Source organism: Hippopotamus amphibius, chromosome 8 (assembly GCF_030028045.1).
Source record: "Hippopotamus amphibius kiboko isolate mHipAmp2 chromosome 8, mHipAmp2.hap2, whole genome shotgun sequence".
Taxonomy (NCBI): Eukaryota; Metazoa; Chordata; class Mammalia; order Artiodactyla; family Hippopotamidae; genus Hippopotamus; species Hippopotamus amphibius.
In genome coordinates this window covers 82,924,867-82,938,193 of record NC_080193.1, presented here as the reverse complement: position 1 = coordinate 82,938,193, position 13,327 = coordinate 82,924,867, and the positions used below count along the sequence as shown (strand labels likewise).

The following is a 13,327-nucleotide window of genomic DNA, read 5'->3' as shown; positions in this document are numbered from 1 at the left end:
AAGGGACATATGTCATTTCTGCTCACATTTCAATGGCTAAAGTATGATCAAGTCTGACTTCAAAACAGGCAGGAAAGTTGAATCCCACCACAAATTTATAGAATGTGCAGATGGAATGTCTGTGAAGAGCCCTAATGAGGCTCACAGCCCTCAAGATTTTGATTTGCTATGTCTTTTCCAAACCAGTCTAGTCATCTCCTGGGACTGGAACCCCCTGGCCTGTCTGGCTGATCTTTGGAGGAACTGTCCAGCTGAGACGTTCAAGTCCTTTTCCTGACTTCTTGCTAAGGCATCATAAGTTGTGAGTAGTATGGTCTGAAAAGATACATGCACCCCAATGTTCACTGCAGCGCTGTTTACAATAGCCAAGACATGGAAGCACCCTAAATGTCCATCGACAGATGAATGGATAGAGAAGATGTGGTACATACATACAATGGAATACTACTCAGCCATTAAAAAGAATGAAATAATGCCATTCACAGCAACAAGGATGGACCTAGAGATTGTCATACTGAGTGAAGTTAGACAGAGAAAGAGAAATATATGATATCGCTTATATGTGGAATCCTCCCCCCAAATGATACAAATGAACTTATTTACAAAACAGAAGCAGACTCACAGACTCAGAGAACAAACTCGTGGTTACCTGGGGGGAAGGTTGGGGGGTATGTACAGTTAGGGAGTTTGGGATTGACATGTACACACTGCTATATTTAAAATGGACAACCAACAAGGACCTACTGTATAGCACAGGGAACTCTGCTCAATATTTTATAACAACCTAATTGGGAAAAGAATTTGAAAAAAGAATAAAACAAAACAAACAAGCAGAGTCATGAATAGGATCGCATTCAGCAGAGGCCCAGTCCCATGAACCAGTTTTAGTAGCAACTCTCCCGCTCTTCAAGAGGAAACCAAATGCAAAGTAACTGTATTTTTTATTTCTATTAACAACAAAAGTCTTCCATAATCTCATATCTCATTGCTTTTAAGAGCACATATATTACAAATAAAGAAACTCCACAAACTTTAAAGATTAGTATTTATCAACACTTTTGTACACATACACAAATATTTTAATATAATGGTATCTGAAACGTTATTCATATAATTTTAGCACTGTCATAAGCATTAACTAAAAAGGTTCTTTTAAATTTGGTAAAAACCATATATTTTACAATCTTCTATTTACATCTGAAATATGCTCAAATGTTACAAAAACATTCACTTTGACCTTTAAAATATGTGTACGAGGACTGGGTATTGAACATAATGTAACAAACAGCAAACTTATGGTCAGCTTTTGAGCTACACATTCATTGGAGTTTCATAGCAAATATTCAGCTTGGCTTGATCGACACTGCTCAAAGAAAAAAAAAATATAAGAAATGTGCAAAATTCTCAAGCTAGCGAGGTAAAAAAAAAATATGAACACCATAAAAACTTCAAATAAATTAAATGTATCTTTCCCTTCCCCGAGATTAGCTGCAAATTCAGAGAGTTCTCTTGGAGGCGTGTCTGATGCTGCAGATTCTCCCTCAAACTTCTGTACTGGATGAGACAGAGACGGTGGGCAGAGAGGGAGCCACCTTGCTAATTGCTCGAGTGCAAGTTCGCTCCACTCCTCGTTTTGATGGGTCGTCCTGGTACGTAATCTTGAGACAGGAACAAACACAGTGCAACAAAACAAAACGATAACAGAAAGACCTGTGTTAATATCTCCAAACACAAAATTAAAACCCAGAACAGTGATTTTTAAAAAAATTCCCTACAGGAAATTTGCAAATTTTGAAAAGGCACTTATCAAAGCAGATTTGAAGAATTTTTTTTCCAAGCCCATATCTCAGCCATGTTGACCAGATTTAAAGTAGCTTCCTGATACTCTTCAACTACCAGATGTGTATTTTTAAACGTTTGAATGAACCTTATGAATATGTTTGAGTAATTCTGGAATTTTACTTTATTTGCAAAGTTTATAATTTGTGTTGTCAAAACTGCCCCCAAAGGGAAACATCTGAAGCCTCATTTAAATGTCTGCATTAATGGAAAAACAGGGAAAAAAATACCTTGACCTGATTTTACTTTTGAAAATAATGTTAATATGCCTAAATCATACTTCCCTGTCAGATCTGTTCCAATAACGATATGTGAATGCAGTAACAATCACAGAAACCCCAGGCACCTCTAAAATTTCTGCGCAGAAGAGACTTCATGAATATTTAAGATTCCTGGTTATGACGATTTTCCCACTAACTCCGTGCATTGCCAAGCTTTAGCTCTACTGCTCTTCTGGGATAGAATGGCCGCTCTGTCCCCGCCAAGCACCTGGCATCCATGTATCCTATACTACCAATAAGTTCTCCTATGATCAACATCAGGAGTTCTGCTGAAACAAATTGGGAAATAATGTATCCAAAGAAATTCTAAAAGCAACATGCCTTTGGATCTCTCCTGCTTGGCACCCGTAACAGAGTAGATTTATTCCTTTCCCTGTATTTTGTGTTTGATATCCATTACCAGTGTTGACTTCTCTATGCTGTCATCCTTCTAAATGTTGAAACAGACTGCAAATCAGCATCTTACATTTCATCCAATAGTTTTATGTATTACTTTGGCCTCCATCAAAGGAGGCTTTTATGGTTTTTGGCATTTATAAAATAGTGTGGCATTCTGACTGGTTGTAAAGGTAATCACTGCCTGCCTGTCACTTCAGCAGCACAAGCTGCTCCACCTCCACGTCTTCATTTTACACGCTAGCATCCACTTCACCCAGCTCCATCTCTTTCCTTATACTGAAGATTCTTCCACTAAGTAGTGGCTTCAGTCTTAGCCTTTTAGCTAAGACTTTTCTGGACACTTGTGGAGTGAATTGCATAATCAATTCTATTTCAATTTTTCTATTTCTATGACTATCCATTCTAACTCCATTTCTGTTTTTTAAAAAAGTTTTATGGTAGAATTTCTCTCTTCACTGTAATTATATATGTACCTGTTTCCAGAATATGTGGACGAGTATCTAGGTGAATATGTGAAGGTAATCATACATTACAGATTATGGTTCATTCATGCATTACAGGATTATGCTAAAATTTGACTACCCTTCCCTCCACTAGAGTTCAAACCCAAACATTATGGTCAAATGCCTTATTAAAAAATTGAGGAAAAGAAGCAAACTTTTTTTTTGTTATAAATCTGAACTGATATAAATACTCAATTTAAAAAAATACTTTGGACTTTAAAGACCCCTATCTTTGCTAGCTATTTCTGACATTACAACCAACTCAAAACACTTATCAATGGTTGTCATGAAAATAGCTTATTTTGCTGTAGATGACTTACAGTTTTGCTATGGTTAAATTTATGATTGATAATTATCAACTAAATCATTCCTCCTGTAGAATCTCCTTTACACAGTTAGAAGTCAATATTTTGTCCTCATTTTAATCTAAGGTGAAAATGTGGAATGGCCATATAACAGAGTAAATCATTTTTAAGGAAAACTATTTTTTGAGAATATCGTGAGTGTTGTAGTCATTGTCCCATATACAAAAACCTACGTGACAAATCCGCACAGAAGCCTAGAACCAGGAGAAGTTTATCTTTCCTCCTAACAGATCTATTTCTTTTACTAAATAACAAGACCTGTGTAATCCACTAGTGCCTTTTCTTTGCATCAGTTTCTAGAAAGCACTAGGTCAAATTTTGCTTCTCTTAGCAAAGGTTTTCTGGAAAAGAAATTATTTTTCTCTCCTCTTAACTACCTGGTCCTTGTCTTTGTACTGTTGTTTTAGCACTTTGAGGTATAATGAATCTTTGTTTTGGATACAAATGAGCTCAAATGTGTTTCAGAAGTTCACAGAATATGCATTTTCCTTTAAAAAGCTAAAGCATTAACTAGCTTTTTTGATTTTAGTATGCTTTTTTTTTTCCATATTGACCTACCTTGAAATGGAAATAAAGTTGTTCTAATTAAATAAATATTTAGAGAACACTAATCACTATGGAGGTGTCTGGGGAAAATGAACAGGTAGACCAGAAGGCCACAAAGGACAGAGTAGACATAAGGAAAGAAAAACATACCACTTTTGCTTACAGTACTGAGGGAAATACTAGACACAGAGGAACAGAAGCTGTATAAACATGGACCGCGACAGAGCTGCCAGGAAAAAAAGAGAAAAGCATTTTTGCCCAAAGTTTCAAGGTCAGATGCAATTTACAGTTGGAAACAAGCATTTCTTTGCCACCTTTTCCAGCTTTCAGATCCATTGTTCTTTTTTTTTCACTCTCTGATTTATGATTTCCCCATACTATTAAGGCATCGCTCCTGAGTATTTAATTCTCATATTCCTATCATCCCTTAATACTTCCAAACCAATAATTCCTCCACCAGAAATCCTTTCCAGGGAGATTTTTTCCTTGCAACATAAGTCAATTAACCATCTCTCTCTCTAACTGCTATGGAGAATTTAAAATGTGCGTAGAAGGAGATGGAAAAGAAGAAAAAAGAAACATATGGGAAATGCAATTAGAATAAAAGATGCAGATGACACATTTCATGTTTTCTGAATAGTGCTGCAGTGCTAGGCCATTTAAGGAAAGGAAAGAGAACGAATATGTAATGAATGGCTACCGTGCATAAGGCGCTATTGGGAGGTTAGCTCAAGTTCTCCCCCTCAATTATTCTGTAAAGAACACATCTAACTCCTTGAGGGGACCATTAGTGATGAGATGTCCAGGTGGAGTGTGAGGGTTGATGGATGCTGGGAAGTGGGCCAAAAAAAGCAGAAGTTGGCTTTTGGTGGCTTGATTCTCAGTATCCCCCAAAGTACTGTGATTATTGAATGTCCACATTTTGTGCCCAGTCTTACAGAACATACTGAAAACATGTCAGAAATCACAGATGACTTGCTTGTGGGGTGGGGGATTGAGTTATATCCCATTCAGCATGTCTTCCAGAGGCTCAGCCCCTGCAGTGGCAGTCTTGACCATGAACGTCCAGGACCCGAGTCCTGGCGTTCTTCCTGAGGATGATGCAGAGACCTAGGCCTAGGGGCAGAACTGTGGAACTCCACATCCCAGCCTGGGGATTGTGAGGTTCTGAATCAGGGGTGTTGGGCGTGGCAGCAAACTCTAGCCGGAATGCCACCCAATGTTCTTGGTGTCTAACGGCATCATCTGTTCTAGAAAACCAACACACACATGGTTTGGAAAAACATCTTTGAAAACTGGAAAGCACCTGGGTTCTCATCTTCTTTTCCTACAGGTTTTTCTCCAACCTGATCTTTCTCCATTGAGGCAAGGGGTGCTGTACACGGGGGAGAGAACAGCTCAGTAACGTGGTGTTCGTGAAAGTACAGGGATTTCAGCAGCAGGAAACGAAAGAGACTCTTTCCGGTTCTTTTGGCACTGGGGATAACACGGGCACTTTCTATGAATGGACCGCTCGGGCTGCCCCAGGGTAAGACTCACCTGCTCGTTCATGATTGCTGAGAGTTCACTGAGCATGTCCTTATAATGGGACCTCAGTTCCTCCTGGTACTCCAGCTGGTCCTCCTTGATGAGGCGCTCATTCACATCCAGGGCCTGCCCACACGCATCTGCAAATTGCCTTTAGGGACAGCGATAAGCAAATGAACACACAGCCAGAGAAGGTGGCACCTCAAAGTCAGGCTGCTGAGACACTCAGACACCAAGAAGAGGGGCGGTCAGCTGGCTCCCTGGGGCATTTGTTCATGACTCCCTGTCTGAAGGAATTCAAGGAAGAAGAGGCCAATGAAGAAACTCTTACCTGAAGATTTCCTTCAAAAGCTTTACTTGGTTGTCAGGGTATTTCTTTGCGTTGGTTTCTTCAAGGAAAGCCCGTGCGTAGGCCATTGGCCCCGCATTAACCTATTGGGGGGAAGAGAATGGGCGGACGATGACCCTACCTCCTCCATGGAGACTTCTCCACGGCTGGAAGGAGTAGCACCGCCGTGTGCACCCCCCCACCCCCAATTCTCTCACATCACCTTGCAGTGCACTAATCTGTTATGTCTTATCTGCTGTCTCTCAACTAGTCGATGAGCTACCAAAGGAGTCATCTGAACGCCACACTTCATTACCATCTTTCCCAAATTTCAGTCATGTGGCCACTGCGTCACGTTTCTGCCACATCTGCATTCTGCTAGCACTGTTATTTTCTTCATAACTTTGAAAACTACTCACCTTTATTTGCTGAAATAAATTTAACATCTGTGAAATCAACTGTCTGCTGTGCTAGTGACTTTTTTCCCCTGTAAACATTCAAGCAAACACACAGCTCTTAATAAGAGACATTCTACAGGGGTCATGATCTAGGCGTCGCCCTGGGAACCACCGCTTTACTGCGTCTCCCATGACAGTCTGGCTGAGATTCTGGCCCAAGGCGGCACGTATCACATTTGCTGAATGAAGGCACAATGCCAGGTCCTATTTACTCTCACACGCATTGGCAGGCTCTCCTTAATGAAGGAGTCTATATTCTTTAGGGCCTATAGTCTTCACATGTGACTGTGGGGCTTGGAAGGAATAAGGTAAAAGAAGGAGGCACCCAATGCTGTATTTGCGGCATCTTCAGATGGCTCTGCCTACCAGGTATTGCCAGTGTGGGAAAGTGAGCAAACGGGACAGAATGCTTTCCTCTGTTTCTCCAGATCCATCTCCACCTTCCTCTGCTCAGCTATGTGCTGAGGGACGCTGTCCTGTCTGGAGTGAAACAATGGCTCTTTCGTCTTCTGGCTTTAAAAAGTTTATTATTACTATTTTGAGTCAGCCATGGGGGACACAGACAAGAGGTGGGCAGTCAGGTCAGTATCAGGATCAGTGGTATTGAGTTTTCCTTTTGCCGCAGGCTTTTTCCACATAGCTCTGTGTGGCACTGTTACTGGCCTGCCCTTATGTGAAATTTTAATACTTTGTTCAATATGGGTTTTTGAAGTTATTTTTGATTTTTAAAAATATGGCATTAAAATATTATTTTATCTTGATTACTGTTTTGATGTTCCCTTAATTTTGTGCCCGAGGGAAATGCCTCACTCGCCTCACCCTAATCTCAGCCCTGTCAGGGTATTTAAGCCCTTGTAATCTTCCAGCACAGACCATGTCTGTCCATCTGTCCTCTCATCAGCTGGCTCTCCACGCTCTCTCTCTGCTTCCACTAACCCTTCTCGCCCTGAGTCTTCAGGTCTGGGGGGGGGTGACAGCCCCTTAGTCTTCCCCCTGATGCGTGCCCTCTTTGGTTTTCCTAAATACCATTTATGTTTTTCTTCAAAGAGTCACTTATTACATTTTCTTCAGTCACCCACTGTGAGCAGGCCATCTGCTTCCTCTCAGGACCCTGACAGTCAGATAAATACTGATGCACATTTTATGAGCTAATAAACATTAAAAAAATTTTTTGAACTGTTTTATAAGGCTCTTCATGACAGATAATTACAAGAGAGCCATGCTTACTCATTCACTAATTCATTTGTTAGAATTTAGAAAACAGAATACAGTTTATCCAGAGAAGATGGGAAAGGAGGGTTGAGGAAGAAGACATTTTATTTCTGCTAAACCTAAGGAAGGCTTATCTCCAGTTGTTTGGCACCATGAACAAGGAAACAAAATCTTAAAAGACTCAGATAAAGATGCTGGATGGTATTACAAACAGAAAGATGTCTCTTATAGCCTTTGTCAAAAATTTTCAAGGGGCGTTTGTATACCAGGTTCCACTGGCCATGAGCATCTCAGCTCTGGGCGATACTCACCTTCACGCTAACGCTTCCTTGGAGTTTGAGCTGCAGTCTGATCATGTCCACTTCTTCCATTGTGCAAAGCTGATTAAGCTCGGAAACTTTCTTAGACATCTCATCAATCGCCACTTCAATGGGATTGAGTTCTGTGCTTGATTGGCTGATGACCTGTATCCTCTTCTTCACGTAGGGGAACAAGTGACTCGCTGCACAAAAGCAATACAAGAGCACTTCAAGGTCGGGGGTTAGTGAAGAGTCAAGGGTTCCCTTGAAGGTCAGGAGGATCCTGTGTCTTTTCTTTGCACACAGAACATTCCATCCTGCATGTTTTCTGTGTATGTGAGTTATTTTTTCTCCTAGGTGCCACGCTCTCATATACCTCTTAGTAGCCCAGCTACTTTCGCCTGGCGTGTTCTTCCACATTTCATTAGCCACCATGTCCTCATTGCCAAGGCTGGACTAGACCTATAGAATCTCTAAACACTGAAAAGATGATAATTTCCACCACAACTCGTAATTCAAATAAAAACCACACTAAATGACAATAAAGAAAACTTAAATACATACTGAATAGCATATAATAGCTTTGTTCTAGTTTTTTTTTTTTTAATGAAAATTCTGGGAAAGTTTACTGAAGGTGAATGTTTTCCGATAGTTTGGACATGGCTGCTATCCACGCATCTACTGCAGAATCCAGGACTGCTCATCTCTGAAGACGGCTTGGGTCTCATTTCCTCAGGTTCCCATGCTCATCTTTCCCCTTAGGCTGCCTTAAGATCCCCTCTGCTGGGCTCCCATTTCATTTCTCATGCCGGGCTCACCTGAAATTCTGGCTTTGCTTGGCTCTTCTCCTACCAGACAGTGAGCGCCTTGAAGGCAAGAATTGTGGTTTATTTATTTGAATTGTCAGAACAGTGACCAGCACCTCCAGGCACGTTTCGAATGTTTGTGGAATGAATGAGAGGAAGACCAGCTCATAGAAGAGATCTAGACAGTACAGAAGGGCTGGTGGAGGAAAAACCCTGTGCATTCATTTCACCGACGAGGAACCTGAATTCCAGAATAGCTTAGAAACGTGCCCCCAGTCACACAATTCTGCGAGCAGCTAACCCTGCAGTAACTGAGGGTAGTTTCAGGGGAGAGAGGAGAGGAAAGCTCAGGGTGCCTTTCCCAAGACACCACGACCATCACCACTGTAAGCTCTAAAGGGAAGGGCTGTATAAAGTAACTTTAACTCTACGACAGTTTCTGCTCTGGTTCACTTGCCAGGGGTCTCTGCCCGGAAAGAGAAGAAAGAAACGTTCCTGGCAAACACTTCCGGGTTAGCACATCTTAGGCCCTCGTCTGCAAGACGGAAGTGTCTCGGTTTCCACGAAGGCAGCCTGAGCGAGGGCCCTGCGCGGGAGGCCGCGCTCGGGGCCGGCACCTACTTGTCAGGACCGTCCTGCGCTTGCACTGCTCCTCCACGCCTCCGTGCTTCTTGCCCGACAGCGTGAAGGGCGTCTCGAAGACGAAGCGGTGGATGTTGTGGTGCATTTCGAAGTCTGTCTTCCGATCCTCTATTTCCTTTTCCTCGAAGAATGGCGTGACATAGGTCACTTGGATGTAGGCGTATTTGGGATCCAGATCCTTGGGGTTTACCTGTTTTAACACATTATGGGCAGAGAAAGGCTGGTGAGCCACGGGGTGCTCCTGAAAGAAAGGTGGGGAGCTCTGTATCCCCTCAGCGTGGCGTCCTGAGCTGTCCCTCTCCTCCGAGGAAGGCGGCCAATGGTATCATGTGAGAGCTGGCTGAACGCAAACCACAGAGGGAGTAGCCGGAGGGACTGGGGTCCAGCGGCCAGATGGTGGCAGAGACAGGGTTGAAGGCCGCTCATCAAGTAGCTGGGGCTCTTTGAGACATGAGTACTGGGCTATGCCGTGTTATTTAACCTGTTATTTTCTTTCCTTTATGTCCTGAATATCCTCACCTTTGTCCTGTTGAGAGTGGAAATATATGTCTTTGTCCCTCTACAATTCAGCCATGTCCCTAGACTGGGGCCGTCAGCTGTGGGCTTGTGGTATGAAAGAAGGTTCCTGGTCTGTTTAGCAGATTAACTGATTACCTGTCATAGGATGGTAAATATTTTAATTTTCAATTTCTTGAATTCCTTCTCTACTCTGCAGTCAGTCAGTCATTCTATATAATTTTTTAAAATAACTCTGCTTTGATGAATAGGCTTGACAAATAGCAAGGAAGACAGGCTGGAGTCCCCCTGCAAAAGCCAGGGAATAGCTCTTGTGTTCCTTCAAGGTGGAAGAGATGAGCCTCAGCCTCTTTTCTAATGATTCCTTGAGGAATTTTCAAACTTTTCCAACTTTCGCCATCCATCCACACATCTACTGCTTATCCAATTCCAGAGATTTAAGGAGGCTCGCAAATTTGTTTATATTCCTACTAGTCATGGCACTGTAAGATGGCTATAATTGTAGCCATTTTACAGATTAGAAGATGGAGACTCAGAGTGACCATGCAACTTCTCCAAGATGGATCACCGGCTGATAAGTGGTAGCATGGCGGAATGAAGACTCCAGTTGTTCTGACACCAAATTGACATTTCTCTCACCGATAGGAATTGTTTCTATTTTTCATGTAGGAGGGCCACCATGACAGTGGTTCTAGTTCTGTCCCTCTTTATGGGGAAGGGGTTTGTACTTTTCAAGCTAAGAATGATAAACACATTTGCAACAACTTCTGCCCAGATTCAGCAAATCTAATCTCATGCCCAGACCTTTCCAGATACCAGCTTTATAAAAGAGGGAAGGGAAAAAAAGACTTCTTTTGTGCTCAAAGAGGTGAATACAATTGGGTGCGAACCATGTTTTCTACCTCCACCTTCTGCCACACTGTTCTATCCAATCTGTGTTTCAAAGATCTGTTATTCTCCAAACACACCTCCCCACTGAATTCCTCCTGTCACTGTATGTGCTGGCTTTGCAGGATGCTTCCAGCAAACACCTTCTCACCCTACAATCCCCAGCTCAAACATCACCTGCTTTGTGAAGCCTCGCTCAACCATGAATGAGCTGTTCAGGGAGCCCCCAGGATTGAGTGTTTTCTGTAAAACTTGGAGGCATGGACTGTGTCTCCCATGGTACTTCACTGCACTCTTTTTAACTAGCTCTTTACACACATCCTTCTCTTTCTAGCCCTGTGTGAACTGTAAGCTCTGGAAGGAAGAGAATCTGTGTGCCCCAGCTCCTACTTCTGGGCCTGGAATGCGACAGGTGCTCAATAGAGGCTGGCTAAACGAATGAAAGTGTATTAAAAGATTCTGAGTAATCTCATCAGAGTATGTAAATACTTGCTTTCTGGAGCCCTGAGGAGGTTAGTTGGATGTTTGTAGGTTAGTACAACATGGTTGGCAAGTCTGGTACTGTCACAGAGGATAGATTTCAGAATTGGTAGGACTCAGGAAGACCTCCATGATGGAATAAATACTTTTTTGCTATTTCCTCCCAGTCCACCATTGGGCCCAATCACTTTAACCCTTTGGTTGCTATTCAAATGCAAACAACCAATGAGAGCGATGGAGGGTTTAGTAAGTTGTTTCTAAGATTACCTAAAAGTTACTCAAATAAACATGTACAAGGTTTCTGGCACCCTTTTCCCCAATCACCGATCAACCAACTGATAAACAAATAACTGAAACACCTAAAATACGAATAGTTTAGGTAGTTTACCTTGCATAGTCAGGAAGACATTCAAACCTTTAATAAAGGTGGATAAAAAAGAAAAAAATGAAGTCAATTCTTTGCACCTGCATAGATATTGATGCTCCCCCACCTTATTGGAGTCCTGGATGATCTTCACATTGTCTGCTCCAAATTTATCCGCATAGAGCTTGAGCAGTCTTTGGGAAATCTCGGAGAGACCTGTCAGCTTAGGCTCTTTGTAAATATACTCTTTACCTTCTTCTTCTTCAAAAAACCCCTATAAGAGACATACAGTGAACCACCAATTTTATTAGAGAACTCCAACTGCAAATCACAAGCAAAACAGAAACCATTTACTGAAGTATTATAGTCAGTCTTTTGGGTGTCATCCAAGCCATAGATTAGCACCCTATAAAATTCAAAATCAGAGAAAAATCACATTAACATCAGTGATCAATGTAAATATCACCTAGCCAGGCCAAAGAACCTCATGAAGTATCTTACACATATTTTTCTCTATTAGCAGAAATCACTGGTTAATACCTGCTTGCATATATTTTAGGGGAAGAATGCCCTCATGTGGTAGCCTGGTGCAGAACACAAAGTCTGGAGTACTTTTGGTATTTTTCGAAGAGCAGTATCAGTTTTCATAAAGTCTTCTGAAAGTCTTGGAAACTAGTATAGGAAATATTTATACTATCAGGCATGTAAAGGTACCCAAATGGGTTGATATGCATCCCACTTCATCTTAGATGAAAAGCCATAGCAGAAATTACATGTGCTATGCTCGCAAGTACTGATATTTTTAAAATAATTTTACATTAACATTTCATCAGGGGTGTGATGCAACTTGGCTGTATGCAATTTCGTCATTCAATTTACTTTCCTAATAGATGGCTTACATTCTTGCAAAGCTAGATCTTCTGAGGTTGAAAGTAGTAAAGAAACCATGTCATCATTTTTATGTCGTGGGAGCAAGTAGGCTTTAACCTCTGTTAATATATTTATCTGGTTTGAAACAGGGGGAAGGTAAAATTCCACTGAGGGTAATTGAGGCAATCTTTATAATTCCTTCCCACTGAAAAGACACAGGGGCATTTTTCCTGTGGAATACATGTGACCTCAGAATACTGGAATAACTCTGCAGTTTAAGAACCCAAGTGCCTCTGGAATCTGCCGACTGCAGAATTTACTTTAAGGAAATGACTTTTGAGGGCTGAGTGAAGATACTGGAGGTCATAAAAAATCTTAGCTATATTTTTTTTTGTTTTATCATTTTTGCTATTTAATAACTACTCATTATATGTAAAAAACATGGGCAAAATGTTCCAATGCTGTTTATTTTTCTCATGGCTAGTGTGAGGCAATCTTAGAATAATGATTACAACTCACATCTGCATGGTGCTTTATACTGTAAAGTGCTTTCACCCACGTAAGTCTGACCATCATGAACAGTATACTTTGTATCATAAATGGGCTGTAACTGAAGACAAGGAACAAGGCACATTCACCAGCACAGCTCTTATTAAGCAGGAAATTGCTTGTTTCCCTGTGTGTTTCCCTAATTGACTTTGGGCCTTTTAAAGGCAGGAAAGTGTCTCCTTCAAGGCTACATGTCCAGTGTTTAGCACAGTGACTGGTCACTAGAGAGACATCACTGTACATTAGTTGAATGAATACACGGATGAATGAGATAGTTGTCAGAGGGCTTCATTTTAAAAGGATATATTTGCACCAAGTATAACTGGGAAAGATTCCATTCCTTTTAATACAGATGTTTTTATTGAACAATTTCTTTGAGAAATGTTCAAGACCAACACAGCTGATTATGAGTACCTTGACTCCAAACTGCTAAAAGTAATGTATGATGTTAGAAG

General features: G+C 41.4%; 1 protein-coding gene across 4 annotated transcripts in view; it reads right to left on the bottom strand.

Annotated features, from left to right (window-relative positions):
• Nucleotides 1-937: 937 nt before the first annotated feature.
• The window catches only part of DOCK10 (dedicator of cytokinesis 10), a 261,399-nt gene continuing 249,009 nt past the window's right edge, over nucleotides 938-13,327 (bottom strand). For 2 of the 4 annotated variants that reach the window (XM_057744534.1, XM_057744535.1), the window contains exons 51-56: nucleotides 11,581-11,727; nucleotides 9,185-9,395; nucleotides 7,770-7,960; nucleotides 5,792-5,892; nucleotides 5,473-5,611; nucleotides 1,043-1,658 (exon numbers count right to left, since the gene is read on the bottom strand). In XM_057744534.1, coding sequence (XP_057600517.1) covers nucleotides 1,542-1,658; nucleotides 5,473-5,611; nucleotides 5,792-5,892; nucleotides 7,770-7,960; nucleotides 9,185-9,395; nucleotides 11,581-11,727 — 906 coding nt within the window. In that variant the 3' untranslated portion in view covers nucleotides 1,043-1,541. Of the gene's footprint in view, nucleotides 1,659-4,083; nucleotides 4,160-5,472; nucleotides 5,612-5,791; nucleotides 5,893-7,769; nucleotides 7,961-9,184; nucleotides 9,396-11,580; nucleotides 11,728-13,327 lie in introns of all 4 variants that reach the window. The other 2 variants (XM_057744533.1, XM_057744532.1) reach the window with 2 other exon arrangements.